Here is a 17,045-nt window from a genome sequence, read left to right as displayed (position 1 = left end):
ATCGATCAGGAAGAGGGGCCAATGCCGTTAGCTGCGACAGAGTATCAATAGCGGCGGAGTATCAATAGCAGCACGGTATGTTTGGAAGGTGGAAGCGGCATGAGGACAAGCATTGTCCTGTTCAAAGAAGGCACGGGCATGCAGAGCCACCAGCTGCCTCTTCCACACATATGCAGCAGTCACGGAGCCCATTAGGAACATTAATGGTGAAAGAGCACCATAGGGTACTGCTCCCCACACCATCACACCAGGCTGGTGGGATGTGTGGTGAGAGCGCACAAACCGATCTTCACGGTGCTCTCTACTGTGCCTCGAGAGTCGGATCCAGTGGTCATTGCCTCCAAGGCAGAAGTGGGACACGTCACTAAATATGGCCCATTGCCAGTCTGCAGGACCCCATGTCCATTGATGCTGACACAAGGCGAACTCGGCACGACACTGCGTGGGTTTGAGTGGTAGACGACATAATAGTCAGTGTGTGGCAACGTCTGCATCATACAACCCCCTGGCAATGGTATTAACATTTATAGTATGTTGCAGAGAAGGCAGGACAGCCCACTGAATGACTCCTACCATTGTGTTTGGATCTGTTCATGCATGGCATGCAATCCATCGGTCCTCCCTCCTCGTGGGGCATACTGGACGAAAAAGATCCTTCATGTTATGCATGCATGCCTTCTTGTATCCAATGTTGCCAACGGGCAACTGGTTGTCTATACAACTGATGTGGCAGCACAATATGATGATAGGACCATCCAGCCTCCTGCAGCCACATGATGTGGCCCCTTTTGAACTTGTCTAGCTGGATATACTGCTGACAAACATGTGCCCTGGGCATAGTGCATTTGCAGATGATGCTCTAGTGACACTACCCACTGTTTTACTGGCCAGCATGGCAAAGTGATCACTGGCATACCCACACAGTTGGTGATGGATTGGTCTGGTCCTTCTGGTGCTGCTCTTTTTATAATGGTCAGCATAATAGGAGCAGCCTGTTAAATAAGACACATGAAATAATAAATACATATCAAGTTATAAGGAAGATTAGGCTTTAAAATTATTCAGTAATTAAGTCATAATCTGTGTGACCTGTGCTCTGAGGCTTACATGCAAAAATAAATAACTTCTGTAATGAGAAAAGTCATACTAGAATAAAATGGAAAATTTACATCAAACCATAAATAGGAAGTAAATGGTAGTTAAGTTATCAACCACTGGTAAGACTGATAAAAAAGAGAGAGTACAAAAACAGCCTCAGTACATAAATAGCTTCTCAGTAGAATGCCAGTTCTAACAAACTACTGTGGCCTGACAGAAGCACACACTGTGTAAATAATTTCAAGATTGAACAGTAACTGGACATCCTTACCATCCCTGGGTTTTACATCTATGGCAGTGAAAAGTATCTCATTTTCTAGTAAGGCCTGGTCGATATGCTCCCGGATGCGAATATCAATCCAGTCAGACAGCTCCAAAAGCGTTAGGCGTTCATCGTGGTCACGGTCTGCTCTGTACCAAAAGGGAAATTGTGACAAGAGCATGATCAGGAACATATTTAAAACTGTTATACTTATATAAGCCTATATGAATCCTTCATTTAGTTGTAGCTCAATATATTACAGCATGATTATTTGTACCTCAATTTCAAAAATGATATGCTCTATACAAGTTAATAAATAAGCAGTTATGGTTACAACACACTTATACAGATGCATATTTTAAGTAACACCCGCCCAGAAAGCCATGTGTGTTAGAGCACCACTTCCAGAATAGGGAGGTGTGCCAGCCCCAGATCGAATCTGTCCAGAGGATTAATGGAGAGGGTCAGTGTGCCACCAGCCTGCATGTGGGCTTTAGGCAGTTTCACACATATACCAGGTGAATCTTGGGGTGGTGCCCAAGTCCCACCTCAATTACATGATCCACAAACATTTAGAAAACTTTCAGTCACTTTCACATGACTAACACGATATGCACACAGTTAGGGTACACATATGGGGGGGGGGGGGGGGGGGGGGGGGTACTAGGGTGGCAGCAGTAAGGGCATCCAACCACCACTTAAATTAACTGTGACAAATCCATTAATAACTATGTTGACCCTGTGCTGATGCAGGGCAAAGGCACAACAAAAAGATGAAGATATCTTAACTAGTGGTGAGAAAACAACGATGCAATATTAAACTCCCTGGCCAAATAATCATCAATATCATCCCTTTAACTCTTTAAAATGGAAAACATCAATGTACAAACTACTTTCTTTCCACAAAGTAGATATTTATCTCAGTTAATATCCCACAGAAACTCATATCAATGTTTACATGTGGCATCTAAGAAAGTGTCCGCTAAATTGAAGAGTTTTATTAAATTATTTTCCTGTTAGCCCATATCTGGCTGTATAAACTGTTCTGCACCACTGATTCACTGCATAAAAACCTGTTAGGTGCAAGATTGTCTTGTGCTGATCATTTAATTTACTCTAAAATTTTTAACTGCAACCATAAAAAATGTAGTAAGGAAACACAAATTGCATTTACCAAATAAAAGAAAGCATCTGATCATTTAGACAGAAAAAGAGCTTACTGAAATTTTAGCAGAGAACCAGACATCTAATTACAATTACATAGAGAAAATATGGTTTCAGTAAAATTAAGAACATAAATTTCTGTATGGAAATCAATAAATTTTGGAGTACAACAAGTTCATCCCTTGCCATCGCACATTTTTAACAACTGTATAAATGTAATTCTAAAACAACAGAGATGAACAGTTCTTGATAGCATTTAACTTCATGGTAATGTAGGGTGACCATCTGTCCTGAACTTCAAGGGACGGTCCCGCATTTTGATACATTTTAAATTGTCCTGAGCAAGACTGGGCTTGTCCTGCACCACATGTTTTAGACTATTTTTCATTATTTTTCACACATATATTCAGATTTCAGATAATCGATCATCTTACGTTCCTCATCTCAGCTTTTTGACTGTTGGTTCAGTTGTTGTATTTGTAAGCTACTTTACAAACATTAATTTAATCTGCTGTAATCTGTGGTTGTAAGTGATAATGGAAGTTTCAGAAAGTAAATAAGATTCACAAGAAGATAGTGGAAAACAAATAGGACTAAATCGGGAAGCATCTTGATAACTAAAAAGTGTTTGTGTGTATATAATTCAAAGTGGAAAATGAATGCACCATTCTTGGCATCAAGTGCAATTAAGCAGATCAAAGACCTTTTTTTAGGGCGCAAAAACAACTGAGGTCATAAGTATCCACATCATAAGCTTAGAACACTAACACAAGAAAAGTTAAAAGTGACAACACATTAAGCCCAATCAATGGAAGCAAAGAGAGCTAAAAACAAGGACTTCTTCCGCAAAATATGCAGTACAGACAGCAGGGGTTCCGAAACAAAGATGAAATGTCCTTTGCCATATTGCTATGACACGTTAAAAAGTAGATCACTGTTGACACCCCGTGTGTCATTTGCTACAACAGCCAATAACTCTGACGGCAAACATACATTAGAATGTAAGTGGTTTAAAAAGGGCATTCAGTCAGGAAATGGATAACTACCAAAGGTTGATGACAATGAGCCCAAAGTGGTGGGAGTCACCACTTAACAAATGGCGATGGCTAAAAAGACAGCACCCAACATGCAACTTAGATAAAATGATCTCCTTAGAGGGCCAAGAGGAGGTTGGCTAAGCCATTGGTAAAGTTTAATTCCTCAAAGCTTGTTCCCATGAAGAGAAGACCAGTGATGATGCCAAAATAACACCACCTGCTGACAGACGGCAACATGGAGATCATCCGCAGGAATGGAAGAGCTAATGGACCGAGGTAGAGGGACTGCAGCCTCGGCAGCAGTGTCAGCAGCCTCATTTCCCATCCGACCGACTTGACGAGGAACCTATATGGACATAACAGTGGCTCCCTCAACAGCCAGCATGTGGAGCTTTCTTGGACCCGTTGCAGTAAAGGATGGACTGTGTACAGTACACAGAGACTCTGAAGAGCACTGAGAGAATTACGGTACATGACACAATTAAAAAGCCTGTGTCCCCGGATGTACTGGGTGGCTCGTTCTCCTGGATAAAGGTGTCCAACAAGGCCAAACCCACACTTACCTTGAAAACTCTGTCTTTTAAAAATTCCTGATGTAAATGGGGAAAGTGGCCTCAGAAGCCCCACGTGTAGAGAGTACACAGGATATCAGTCCTCCAGCAAATGTCATAGGCTTTCTCTAAATCAAAAAACTCAGCTGCAGTGTGATATTTCTGCAGAAAACTGTTCATGACAAGGGTTGACAAAGTGGTGAGATGGGCCACTCAGAATGATGTGCTCAAAATCCACACTGTACAGTGGTCAGCAGATTGCAAGGCTTGAGCCATCATAATAGCGACTCATGAATCATATGTTCTGCCCCCTTGCAAGCACAGCTGGCGAGAGAAATGGGGAGGAAGCTACAAGTAAGGTGTTCGTCCTAACAAGCTTCGGGTTTCACAGTGGCTTCACGCCAGAATCTGGGAAACTTACTATCTGCCCAAATGCAATTGTACATATGAAGGAGAAAGTGCTTTCCCACAACAGGAAGGTGCTGCAACATCTGAATCTGAACGCTGTCTGGCCCTGGGGTGAAAGACGGGGATGAAGTGAGAGCATGATCTAGCTCCCTCACAGTAAAGGCAGCACTGTATCATTCATGATGCTGAAAGAAAAAGGGTATCACCCGAGCCTCCTCCACATGTTTCCAAGGAAGGAAGCTGGGGTGATAGCGGGTGGAGCTCGAAACCTCCACAAAATAGTGCCCTAAGGTGTTGGAGATACCAATAGGGTCCTCTATGACACCATCTTCTATGGTCAGGTCAGAAATTGAGGAATGGACCTTGGTCCCAATTAGCTGATGCAATCAATAACTTACCAGCTTCTTAGAATCTCTCAGAACTACAACTGTTCCTTGGCAAAGTAAATTATTATGCGAAGTTTATTCCCAATATGACCCAGATTTCCCACTCACTTAATCAAATGAGTGGTCAGAAGCATACCAGATGGCCTCCTTGTAACTTAAAAAGTGCCTTAGGTCAGCCCCCTGTTTAGCAACCAGCTAATGTTTTAATGCTTGCCACTGATGCTTCAGATTGTAGTCTTGGTGCTGTGCTGTCCCACAAATACATCAACAACACAGAACAGCACACTGCATTTCCACCCAAAACACTAAACGCAGCACAGAGGAATTACTCACATACTGAGAAGGAGGTACTGGCTATTGTACATGGTACCTCTTTGGTACTAAGTTCCATCCAATCACCAACCACAAGCCCGTCACTTCCCTTCCTGATAGGAGGGTACTGCAGCTGTAACAGTGGGCATTTTCCCTAATATCTGTACCTGCAATATCCATTAAATAATCGGCCCACCATGTAGCATTCAAACACTGCCGCACTTTCCCACTTGCCATGCAGTCCAGATGCAGAGTTTGGTAAACACGAAGCATCGTGTTTTGCCTTAGATGCAAATCAGCAACACATCCTTGACAAATTCCTGATTACAACACATGAAGCAGCTGAAATGGGCCATGATCCGCTACCCCCAATGGGTTATCTGCTGTATGGTGGGTTTGGCCAGAACACCTGTCTAAGGGAACCAACTCAGAATGGCACACCTATTTTTCCTTATAGCTCAGGCTAACATCACCAATGGCATCATTTTGTCAGCTACAGATGATTCTGTATGTCAGGTGGTAGTTCCTTCCACACTCCACCCCCTTATACTGAAGCTCCTCCACACTTCTCATTGTGGAAAGTGCAGAATGAAGGCAATAGCGTGACATCATATTTACTGACTTGGTGTTGATCGCACCATAGAACACACTGTCTGGAACTGCCAGGATTGTGCCCACAATCAATCAGCCTCAGCCCTTGACCGCACCCAGACCACCACTGGCAAAGGGTGCTTGTTGATTTCACTGGACCATTCTGTGGTGTAATGTTGTTGCTAGTTGTTGTAGCCCTCTCTAGTTTTCCATATGTGTCACAGCTGGCTACCACAGCAGCTACTATCCATGCCATAGAGCAGACAACCCAGTGAGGGTAGCGGATCATAGCCCATTTCAGCTGCTACTTCATGTGCTGTAATCAGGAATTTGCAATAGAGGGGGCACTTTCCACTCTGGTTTCCAACAATAGCCCTCAATTCACAGCATCACCATTATTTTTGTAAAAGCAGTGATATTTACTTCATGACCACAGTCCCTTTCCATCCTGCATCCAATTTGGAATTTGGGCAGATAGTGAGGGCCTTCAAGATACAGATGCGCAAGATAATTATGACAGACAACTCCAAGGAAACAATCACCAGTTTCTTTCCCATTTACTGGTCCACCACCATAATGGACATAGTCCAACTGAAATTTTAAATGGGCACAGACCCACATACTTTTTGACTTGCTGCACCCAGCCCCACAGGTTCACCACAAGTGCACACAGAAAGTACCACTGGGTGAGCTCCAATTTCTAAGTTCGCACTTTTCGCTGCGGTTCCATGTGGACGCAAGGCACCATCCTCAGCACTAAAGGGCAGCAGTGTCTGAGGTTGAGTCCAGCCAGGAGTATTTAGTCAGACACTGAAATCAGCTTCAACTGCAGTAAGACTTACTGTTGTCACCCCCCTTCGCCTCAACCACTGGTTGGACACAACCTACTCAAGCACGTCAGCGACAAGTCTGCCTGCTACCACTACAACCATGTGATAGGAGCTGATGGAAGTGGAACCATTTCCACCCCCTGGCCACTTTTGGCTTCCACAAACACCAGCAATCCCCTCACCACGCAATCAAAGGAGGTGAAGCATTTTCAGATTCGGGTGCCTATAGAGGCTACATTGATGATATCCAACCTCCTACATGGCCAGAACCCACTCCTTTTCAGGAAGCATCCAGTTGCCCCACAGAAACAATAGATCTGTCAGCAATCCCATTGCCTGTGCTAGCATCTGACCTGGCTGATCGGATCAATGGCCTTCTGTTGAAGCCTTTGATGGGACTTCAACATCTCTCTCGTCCCTTCCTCAATGAAGTTGGCACAGGCTGGGCCACTACTGGCCCTACATGCCAGTTGAAGGGAGGAGGGGTTTAGCATCCAACAGTGATTAGGAAATTCTGCCTAGCCCAAGTATCAACACAGAGAACAGGTCAGAGGTACTCGGGTTACTTACTCAAACTGCAACTTGCTCCTGCGCAAGGTGCCGCCATGGCAAGTATGACATTTGTAACCATTCACTGATGTGAGGCGGCCCATAAACACTGCGGATCTGCACTTGCAGTCAGTCTCTTGCTAGTATTTGAAATCTTCAGGTATATACCATTGAACAGTAAAGTTTTGACCTTGACTGTTTTACAATTATGATTTGGATTGCTCCTGAGACTGTTGTATACATTTAAGACAACTTTGCTACACTCTGGACTTGCTTTTGGCTAGCTGTTCATTTCGTGAACTTTGCTGTCATCAACCTCAGGAACCACAGTTTGTTCCACTGATCTCTGCATTATCAACAGTGTGAATGATCACAAATGTGTTCTACCTGTGGAGAGTAGGATAGAAAACTTTTGGTTAGCTATGACATTATCCACTGGTTTGGTGTACTATCAACTGCATACAACCTCTGAGAATATTGTGTTTCACACTGTCAAATGCCTTAGACAGGCCGCAGAAAATACCAACAGCTGCCATTTTGTTTTCTGCTGCTTGTAAAATTTAGTAAGTGAATGTGTAAATGGCATTCTTAGTTGGACATCTCTTGTGAAATCCAAACTGTGGTTTTATTGTGGGATATTGTTCTAGTCCTTCTAAAAAATGATTCAGTAGTGAAATTGTTTGGCAATTATTGACATTTCTCTTCTCACCTTTCTTGTACAAGAATTTAACAGTGGTGATTTCAATCTCTCTGAAAAAACGTCCAGAGTTAACGATTACATATATCAGAAAACACAGCATTTATTCTATGAGAACAACTCTTTCATATTCTGTTGGAAACATTATCAAATCCAGATGAGATTTTATTTTTGAGAGAATACACAATTTTCTTAATTTCAGAAGAAGAAGTGGGTGAGTCGTCCATATGACTGAACTTTATGTGAGTTGCTTTTTCAGCATACTACTTTGATTTTTCCCCTGAGCTGTTCATCCCTATATTTTCTACACACTACATTTAAGAAATGATTATTAAACTTGCCTGCTGCCCGTGATTGGTCATTTATAGCCCTTCCATTTAAATCAATAGCCATGTCTTTCTGTTCTGTGGCCTCTCATTTCACTACATTCCATACAGACTTAAGCTTGTTTTTGAAATTATTGATTTCTGACATGATGTGTACATTTCTCAGTTTTTTAATAATTTTTTTTAGTAATTTTGAGTATTTTTGTAGTGTGCGACAGCTAAATGATTTTGCTGCATGATTTTTAGATGTTGTTGCCAACAGACACATTTCCTTTTTCTCTTATCACAAGATAATTTAAATCCTCTTGTGATCCAAGGTTTTTACATCGCTGTTTTATGTCCTTTCTGATCAGCTTATGCAGAAAGCTTTTTTCAAATAACAATATGAATTTATTGTGGAATAGATCAAATTTTATGTCAGCATAGGTTCCTTTTAAATTTCATCCTAAATCATCTTCTTGTTGGAGCCAGAGGTACAAATTTGCTACATTAAGAGTGAGGCTTTAGACAGACAATCTTGAAAGAAAGAAATTAGAATGGAACACGACCATCATCAAAATATTAGGGGACTGAAAAACAAAACAGATGACTTATTGTATGTCTAAATGATGTGGAAAATTCTGATGTGATAAGATGTTATACGTCTACTTGAACACCAAGTAACCAAAGGGTTGAAGAAGTTAAATATCAGGGATTATAGTCTTTTTTTGGATACAGTTAACATCAAAAGAGGAGAAGCTGCAACATGTGTTTGGGTGTTTTAATCTAATTTCAGCAGTCAAGTTTTCCAACTCATTTGCAGCAAGCTAGTAAGCCCCTGATTGATAACATATTATAGACAGTAGTTGTTGTTGTTGTTGTTGTGGTCTTCAGTCCTGAGACTGGTTTGATGCAGCTCTCTATGCTACCCTACCCTCTGGCTGAAACAGTTAATGTGTACCCAAGGGTAATGGATTATCTGATCATGAAGCACAATTAATGGAAATAAACAATATACGAGGGTAAGTCAATTATTATCCTTAAAAGTAATTGTAAAATATTATTCTAATCAAATAGGAAACTTACAAGAAAATCATTTTTCGACAGTCTCATTGCATTTCAATGTGCTTGGTCCATCGTTGTACAAGCTTCCTGATGCCCTCATAAAGGAAGGTTCTCAGTTGAGCTGTGAGCCAGGAATGCACCACTTCTTTCACTGCTTCATCTGAGGCCCTTAATGCCTATATGGAGGATGATCCAATACTTCAAATTTGAGTTTCTGGAGTGTTTCGGCAGTGTGGGCAGCAGTATGCAGACGGGCATTGTCGTACAACAACACAACAACTTTCGACAGCAATCCTCAGCGTTTGCTTCGACTGCAGGCTTTAGCCTGTAATGTAAACTGTTTAGTGTTGTGCCACTTTCCCCATAATGTTCCAGTACTGGACCTTGTGCATCCCAAAAGTCCGTAAGCATCAGTTTTTCTGCGGATAGTTGGGTCTTGAACTTTTTCTTGCACAGCAAATTTGGTTGTTTCCAATCCATACTCCACCGTTTACTCTCCAGCTCATAATGATGGATACATTCTTTCTCACCAGTAATGATTCTGTCTAAGAAGTTGTCCCCTACGTTACCATACTGATTCAAATGTTTTTTGCAGATGTCCAAGCGCGTTTATTTATGCAACTGTGTGAGTTGTTTTGGGACCCATCTTGCACAAACTTTATGAAACCCAAGTCTGCTGTGCATGATTTTGTAGGCAGAACCGTGACTAATTTGCTGATGATGTGCCACATCGTCAATGGTTAATCGTCTGTCTAAGAGAATCACTTCACACAAACACTCAATGGTTTCTTTATTTGTGGCGGTAAATGGTCGTCCGGCTCCTTCATCGTGCGTAACACTTGTGTGACCATTTCGGAATTTTTCAATCCATTCGTAAACACTCCTTGTGGCAAAACACTGTTCCCGTACTGTACCAAAAGTCTTAGATGAATTCCAGCCCCTGTTACACCTTCTGACTACAAAAAACGGATCATTGAATGTTGCTCTTCTTTGGTGCAAATAAACAGCAGAGCAGCCATGATTAACTGTACAGCAGCGACAATGAAACTAACCTAGCAGCTTGAAAATTGCAAAGATATAACAACAAATAAACAAAGCATGTGTCATCAACGTAAAACGACAGTACTACCAAAATAAACAAAAATATAACTAAATTGTGGATAATAATTGACTTACCCTTGTAGCGTCTTATAGCCCTGGGGCAGGTTCATAAACAGCAATGAGGCTAATTAATGAGAATGCGATACAAGGTTTTAAGGGTAAGAGAGAAGAGGCAATGTGGCATGAGGTATATATATGGAAAGAGATGCTAATATCTAATTCAATTTATTCCACAATAAATTTGTGTCAATATTTGAAACTAGATTTGCTAAAAAGTTATCCAAAAATTCCATTAAAAATCTACGGATAACTACGGGAATCATGTAAGAGGAAGACTGAAATTTAAGTAACATAAGAAGAGGTAAATATCTGACACTGCTCGCATATTACAAAAATTACTGCAATATTTTAATGAAAGTAAAATGTCCGGAAGTATGTAGGTTCTGACAGGAATTAATAAGATTAAGACTGTGCGAGAAATTATCAAATGAAAGACAGAACAGCCAGTCAATGTACAAGATACCAGAACAATTAAATTAAATGACAATGTTATGACTCATAATTCACAAGTTATGAGTACTTTTAACAATCATTTTCTAAATGTAGCAGTGAAAATAGGATTAAATGGTTCAGTTGAAGAACCATGAGAATATATTTCAAAATAATGAGAATACATTACAAAGTCATCCCAAAAAACGTCATGCAGCTATAAGTACCACCAAAGCCCTTCATTGAAATTAATAAAATTCTATGGTATATGGCACTGATGGAATTTCAAACAGATTTCTGAAAAGTTATACTAACTTACTAAGGAATGTCATTAAGAGGTATATGTAATGTACCACTGGCACTTGGATCTTTTCCAGACAGATTAAAATAAGCGATTATTAAAGCTCTTTATTAGAAAGGTGCCACAAGAAAGACAAACAATTATTGCCCAATGTCTTTACTGACATCTTTTTCCAAAACACTCGAAAAAGTATTGCACTCAAGAGTAGCTTCATGTTTAAGTAGAAATAATATCAATGTTTGGATTCCAGAAGAGTTGCTAAACTGAGTATGCTAATATTATAAGCCTTAAATACTAACATATTGCAAGCTGGTACTTCGTGTGCTCTTTCTGAGGCATCTAGTTGCATAGATCATTTTACACGCTTAGATAAACTTAGTTTTATAAAATCGATGGCTTCACACTTAAATGGTTTCAATCATATTTAACAATCAGAATGCAAAAAGTTGTGCTGAATAATTAAAACAATGTTGAAGGGGTACAAAATTTTAGTGACTGGGAAGAATCACAAAGAAGGTCCCCACAGAGTTCAATTTGAGTTCACTTCCATTCCTCATATACACAACGACTTTCCACTTAACATTCAACAAGCAGATTTGGTACTTTTTGCAGATGATGCTAGTGTTGTAGTAAGTCCTATTAAAGAAAAAGCAACAAAATTGATTGTAAAAGATGTTTCTCAAAGAGTTATAAAGTACTGCCAGAAATGAAGCTGTGAGGACAGGTTACAAGTCGTGCTTGGGTAGCTCAGTTGGTAGAGCACTTGCCTGAGAAAGGCAAAGGTTCTGAGTTCGAGTCTCGGTCTGGCACACAGTTTTAATCTGCCAGGAAGTTTCATATCTGTGCACACTCCGCTGCAGAGCGAAAATCTCATTCTACAATTATAAAATTTTTCTCTGAAAATGGATTTTTCCTAAAATTTTGAGAAAATGCACTACGTTCAATTCTGTAAGAAAAAAAAATAGTAATTTCAACAACTGATGTGGCATATCCACAGGAGTCAGCAAACAGGGTAGAATGCTCCAGAGTTTTAAATATACATACTGATGAAAACCTGACATGGAAGAAGCATATTACTTAGTTTCTCAAGCAATTAAATTCACCTGCTTTTGCTATTTGTGTAACTGCTAGTCTTGGAAACAAACAAATCAGTCTCCTGACATATCTTGCACATTTCCACTCAATAATGTCTTATGCCGTAATTTTCTGGGGTAACTCATCACTTACAAAGAAAGTGTTGATTGCACAAAAGTGAACAGGAAGAATAATAAGTGGTGTTCACCCATGGTCATCACTTAGGTACCTTTTCAAGGAGTCAGGCATTTTCACTGCACCATTACAATACATACACGGTGATTCACGAAGATATGTAAATATTTTAATATGTTATTCTACAAGTAGAACAAAACAAAAAAGTTCATATAAACATAGATCCGCAAATGATTGGTTACGAAGTTACGGCTAATAAAAGATTCTGCCTGAAATTTAGCAACATCGCTAATACAAAGCCATCGCAAAACTGTACGAGGTTAAAGCAAAGCATAATTTCCGTTTATTTTGTTATTATTTCTCCGTCGACTCTAATAAAACATGTCCCAGGCAATGTATCTGCAGTAGTTTTCCAGAACATCCAGAGAAGCAAAGAACACTACACAAGTAAATTTGTTTACGTTCCTTTAAGAATGTAGAAATGTTTATGTCATTGTTGACAATTGTTAGTGAATTGTTTCAGTCATTTTCTAACCTTGAAACGAGTAAGTTTTTTGTATTGTTCAGTGAAAGAACATAATAACAACATTGTATTTAAGTGAAACCACATAATAACTGTCGCAGCTTGTAGATTAGAAATAGGGATGCCTTTCAAATTTACGAGAGAGGAATACGCCAATATGGTGTTTATTTATGACAAATGTGATGGTAATGCTACTGCTGCAGTTAACAAATAACACTGAGCTTTGTTTTTTTATGGTTTAAAATGAATTCATGTGTGCTATGGTATTAATAAAAGCAGATCATTTTACACATCCATACAGTTTCACTTAACATTATCTCCATCATTTTTTCCAAAATTAAATTCTCTGCAACCTCTGTTGAAACCTTTGTGCAATTGTCTGGAATTTAAAAAACAAATTGGGCCAAATTAAAATTTTTATGAAATTACATCTTTGCTTCTCTGGATGTTCAGGAAAACTACTGCATGTACACTTCTAGGACATGTTTTATTATATTCATCAGATCAGTAACAACAAAATAAATGGAAATCGTGCTTTACTTCAACCTCGTACAGTTTTGCGATGGCTTCATATTAACAAAGTTACTAAATTTCAGGCAAAATCTTTTATTAGCTGTAACTCCGTAACTAAACATTTGTGGACCTATGTTTGTATGAACTTATTTCTTTAGTTTTACTTATAGAATAACATATTAAAATATTTGCATATCTTCGTGAATCACCCTGTATATTCAATAATAAAATTTGTCACAAATAATCCAACACAATTTAAGAAGATTAGTGAAGGCCATATCTACAACACTAGATAAAAAAATGACCTTTATTACCCATTATTAAAGCTGTCAGTAGCTCAGAAAGGAGTTCAAAAAGCAGCATCAAAATTTTTTCATCACTTGCCCAATAACATGAAAGGTCTGACAGGTTGCAAAGGAAGTTTTAAATCTAACCCAAAATCATTTCTCCTGGACAACACCTTCTATTTCAACGATGAATTTTAATATAAAAACTGGTAACCTGTAAAAAAGGAAAGGAGCTAGTTTTCAAGTGTAGTTGCATGTGCAGAACTAAAATATAATGAGTTCATTAATGTTAATGCTAGTTATGTATATGTATCCTGTAATCTGACTTGTTCCATACCATTTTTATAAAAGAATTGTTTAAATGATCTATGGAACATCTAACTAACTCTCTTGAATCGATTACTGACAAAATTATTTAACTGGATAGATAAAAAATCAACTCCAAAGTGGCAGCAGAACACACACATAAAAGAATGTTGTAATTGGCAAGCTTTCGGAGACATTGGCTCCTTCTTCGGGCAGAAGGGTTGAAGGGGAAGGAAGAAGGGTGAAGGAAAAGGACTGGAGAGGTATAGGAAAAGGGGCAGATTTCGGAAAAGTCACCCAGAACAGCAGGTCACGGGAGACAAACTGTACAGAATGAGGAGTAAAGTTCTTGAAATTGTGTTCTGTGCAAATTTATGTAACAACTCCTCCTTTTCCTATATTAGTTCTACATGAATAAGAGGCTAGAGCTTAATCTTTTATTTTTTAACTTCTAAATCCTGTGGTAATATAATGCTTGGATAGGCAGAGGGTGTCTATTTTCCAAACAGACAAGCAGTTCTTCTACCTTATTACTAAGTCCTCTAAGAAGAAACTGTTAGGTGAAGGGTGTGAGGATAATGGTTTACTACAGACTGAGGCCAGGACGATGTGTTGCAAGGATAAGCCCCATCTGCATAGTTCAGAGAAGCTGGTGGTAGAGAGAAGGATCCAGATGGCCTAGGTTGTGAAGCAGCCACTGAAATCGAGCATGTTGTCCTCAGCTGCATGCTGTGCCACCAGGTGACCAACTTCATTCTTGGCAATGGTTTGGCAATGGCCATTCATCCTGATGGACAGCTGGTTGGTAGTCATACCAACACAAAAAGTTGTGCAGTGTTCATAGCAGAACTGGTATTTGGCATGGCTGCTTTCACAGGTGGCCCAGCCTCTGATGGTGTAGGATAAGCCTGTGATAGGACTGGAGCAGGAAATGCTGAGAGGGTGGATTGGGCAGGTCTTGCAGCCTGGTCTCCGGCAAGGGGTTAGGAATGGAAGTGGCATAGGGATGAACTAGGATGATATGTACGTTGGGTGGGTGTCAACACCATTTTAGGAGGGGTGAAAAGGATCTAGGGTGGGATGTCCCTCATTTCACGTTATGATGAGAGATAATCAAAGCCCTGACAAAGAATACGGTTCAGTTCCTCCAGTCCAGGGTGATACTGGGTGATGACAGGGCATTGCTTTGTAGTTGATTCTTGGGGATGGTGGAAGGATTGGGATGTGTGAGGATATGGCCTGGAGATCTGTCTGTGGACAATGTTCAGAGGCTAGTGCTATCTGGGAAGGCCTTTATGATACCTTCAGCTTACTGGGAAAGGAAGTTCTTGTCACTGCAGATACGTTGTCCATGGGTGGCCTGCCTGTGTGGGAGGGATTTTTTAGTGTGGAAAGGGTGACAGCTGTTGAAATGCAGGTTATATTGTTGGTAAGTGGGTTTAATGAGAATGGAGGTGTGGTTGGATCTAGGAAGGTCACACATTGAATTCAGAAGGAGCAGGTAAAGTTAATGGGAGAGGAGGTATTGGGGTTATGAAGGAAGGACAATAGGTTGTCTTGCCCCTGAGTTCGGATCATGAAGATATCATCACTAAAACTGAACAAGACTAGAGGTTGGGAGTTTTGGGAGGCTACGAAAGTTTCCTCTAGATGGCACATAGACAGGTTGGCATAAGATGATGCCATGCGAGTGCCCATGAATGTGCCATGGATTTGTTTGTATACCTTCCCTTCAAGGAAAAGTAGTTGGGGTTAAAATGTAATTAGCAAAGTGTATAAGGATGTTATCCCCCTCCCCAATTTACATCCCATCACCTTCAGCGTCTGCTACTACCCACAGGCTCCGACAACTGCGCATCACGTGGCTAACCCATGCACTCGGCACCCCCTTCCTTCCGTACTCCTAGGCAGCAAAACTGGCTGCTTCTGGCTGAGTCACTACCCACCGAACTCCAACCGCTGTCACTGCCTCTCACCTCTCCCTCCCTCTACCCACCCTACCTGACATAACCTCCACCACAACCTAATCCACCTGCTGACATGCAGCAGTATGCATCCAGCTGGAGGCATTAGGGGCCTCTGTGTGTGTGTGTATGTGTGTGTGTGTGTGTGTGTGTGTGTGTGTGTGTGTCTTTGTCTACTCTACCTCGAAAAAGGATTACTTAGAAAGCTAACAAGTTTTCTTTTTTTTGTGAGTGCCTGTTGGTGAGTCAATGTTTCAACTTTTTGGTGACTGGTCTCCTTTAATCCAAAATACTTACATTCTATCATTCCATAATTCAAGTTCCACATACCTTAAATTTTTGATTTTGAAATGTACAAAGGACGTTCAAAAAGTTTTGCACAGTCATCTCTAATTTTTTTATTTTTTGCAGGAGGAGAATGAAATTTTTTGTGAACACACTTGGAACATTTAGCTATACATTGAGCCTACTCAATGTAGCCTCCATCGGCTTTGACACATCTGGCCCAACATTCTTTCCATGATGTAAATGCACTTTGGTAAAATTCTGGAGATTGACTTTTATACCATTGCTTGACACAGGAAATAAGGTCTTTCTCGTTATCAAATGTTTTATTGTGCAGGTGGGTCTTCAGATGACCCAAAGAGGTAAAACTCAGACAGAGCCAAGTCCAGACTGTAGGGAGGATGAGGAATAATTTTCCAACCCATTTTCCTGATTTTCTCCTGTGTCATAAGGGCTGTACGAGGTTTGACATTGTCATGGTGTAGTCTGATGAGCTGACCCTGAAGCTGTGGTCTGTGGGTCTTGATGGCACATCGCAGCTTGTCCAATGACAAACAGTAATGGTCCCGGTTAATTGTGGAGGCACGTTCCAAAAAGACAATGAAAATGACGCCACACTGATTCCACAAGAAAGAGGCCATCACCTTGCGGTCTGCTGTTCGTGATAGTCTTGGTTTCTTCTTCTGAGGGGAACCCAGATAACGCCACTCCATGGATTAGTTTTGCTCTCAGGTTCGGACAAAAACAACCATGTTTCATCCTGGGTAATGACGCCATCAAAATACTGTTTCCATTCTTCAGTAAAAGTCTTC

The 17,045-nt window shown here is 40.5% G+C and overlaps 1 protein-coding gene across 2 annotated transcripts in view; it reads right to left on the bottom strand.

Moving 5' to 3' along the window:
• Positions 1-17,045, bottom strand: part of LOC124621919 (45 kDa calcium-binding protein) — a 185,269-nt gene that overhangs the window by 118,660 nt on the left and 49,564 nt on the right. For both annotated transcript variants that reach the window (XM_047147424.1, XM_047147425.1), the window contains exon 3: positions 1,370-1,509. In XM_047147424.1, the coding sequence (XP_047003380.1) occupies positions 1,370-1,509 (140 nt within the window). The remainder of the gene's footprint in view (positions 1-1,369; positions 1,510-17,045) is intronic.

This window comes from Schistocerca americana, chromosome 7, assembly GCF_021461395.2.
Source record: "Schistocerca americana isolate TAMUIC-IGC-003095 chromosome 7, iqSchAmer2.1, whole genome shotgun sequence".
Classification (NCBI taxonomy): Eukaryota; Metazoa; Arthropoda; class Insecta; order Orthoptera; family Acrididae; genus Schistocerca; species Schistocerca americana.
Note: the sequence above shows the minus strand (reverse complement) of the source record. Positions and strands in the feature narration are given on the sequence as shown.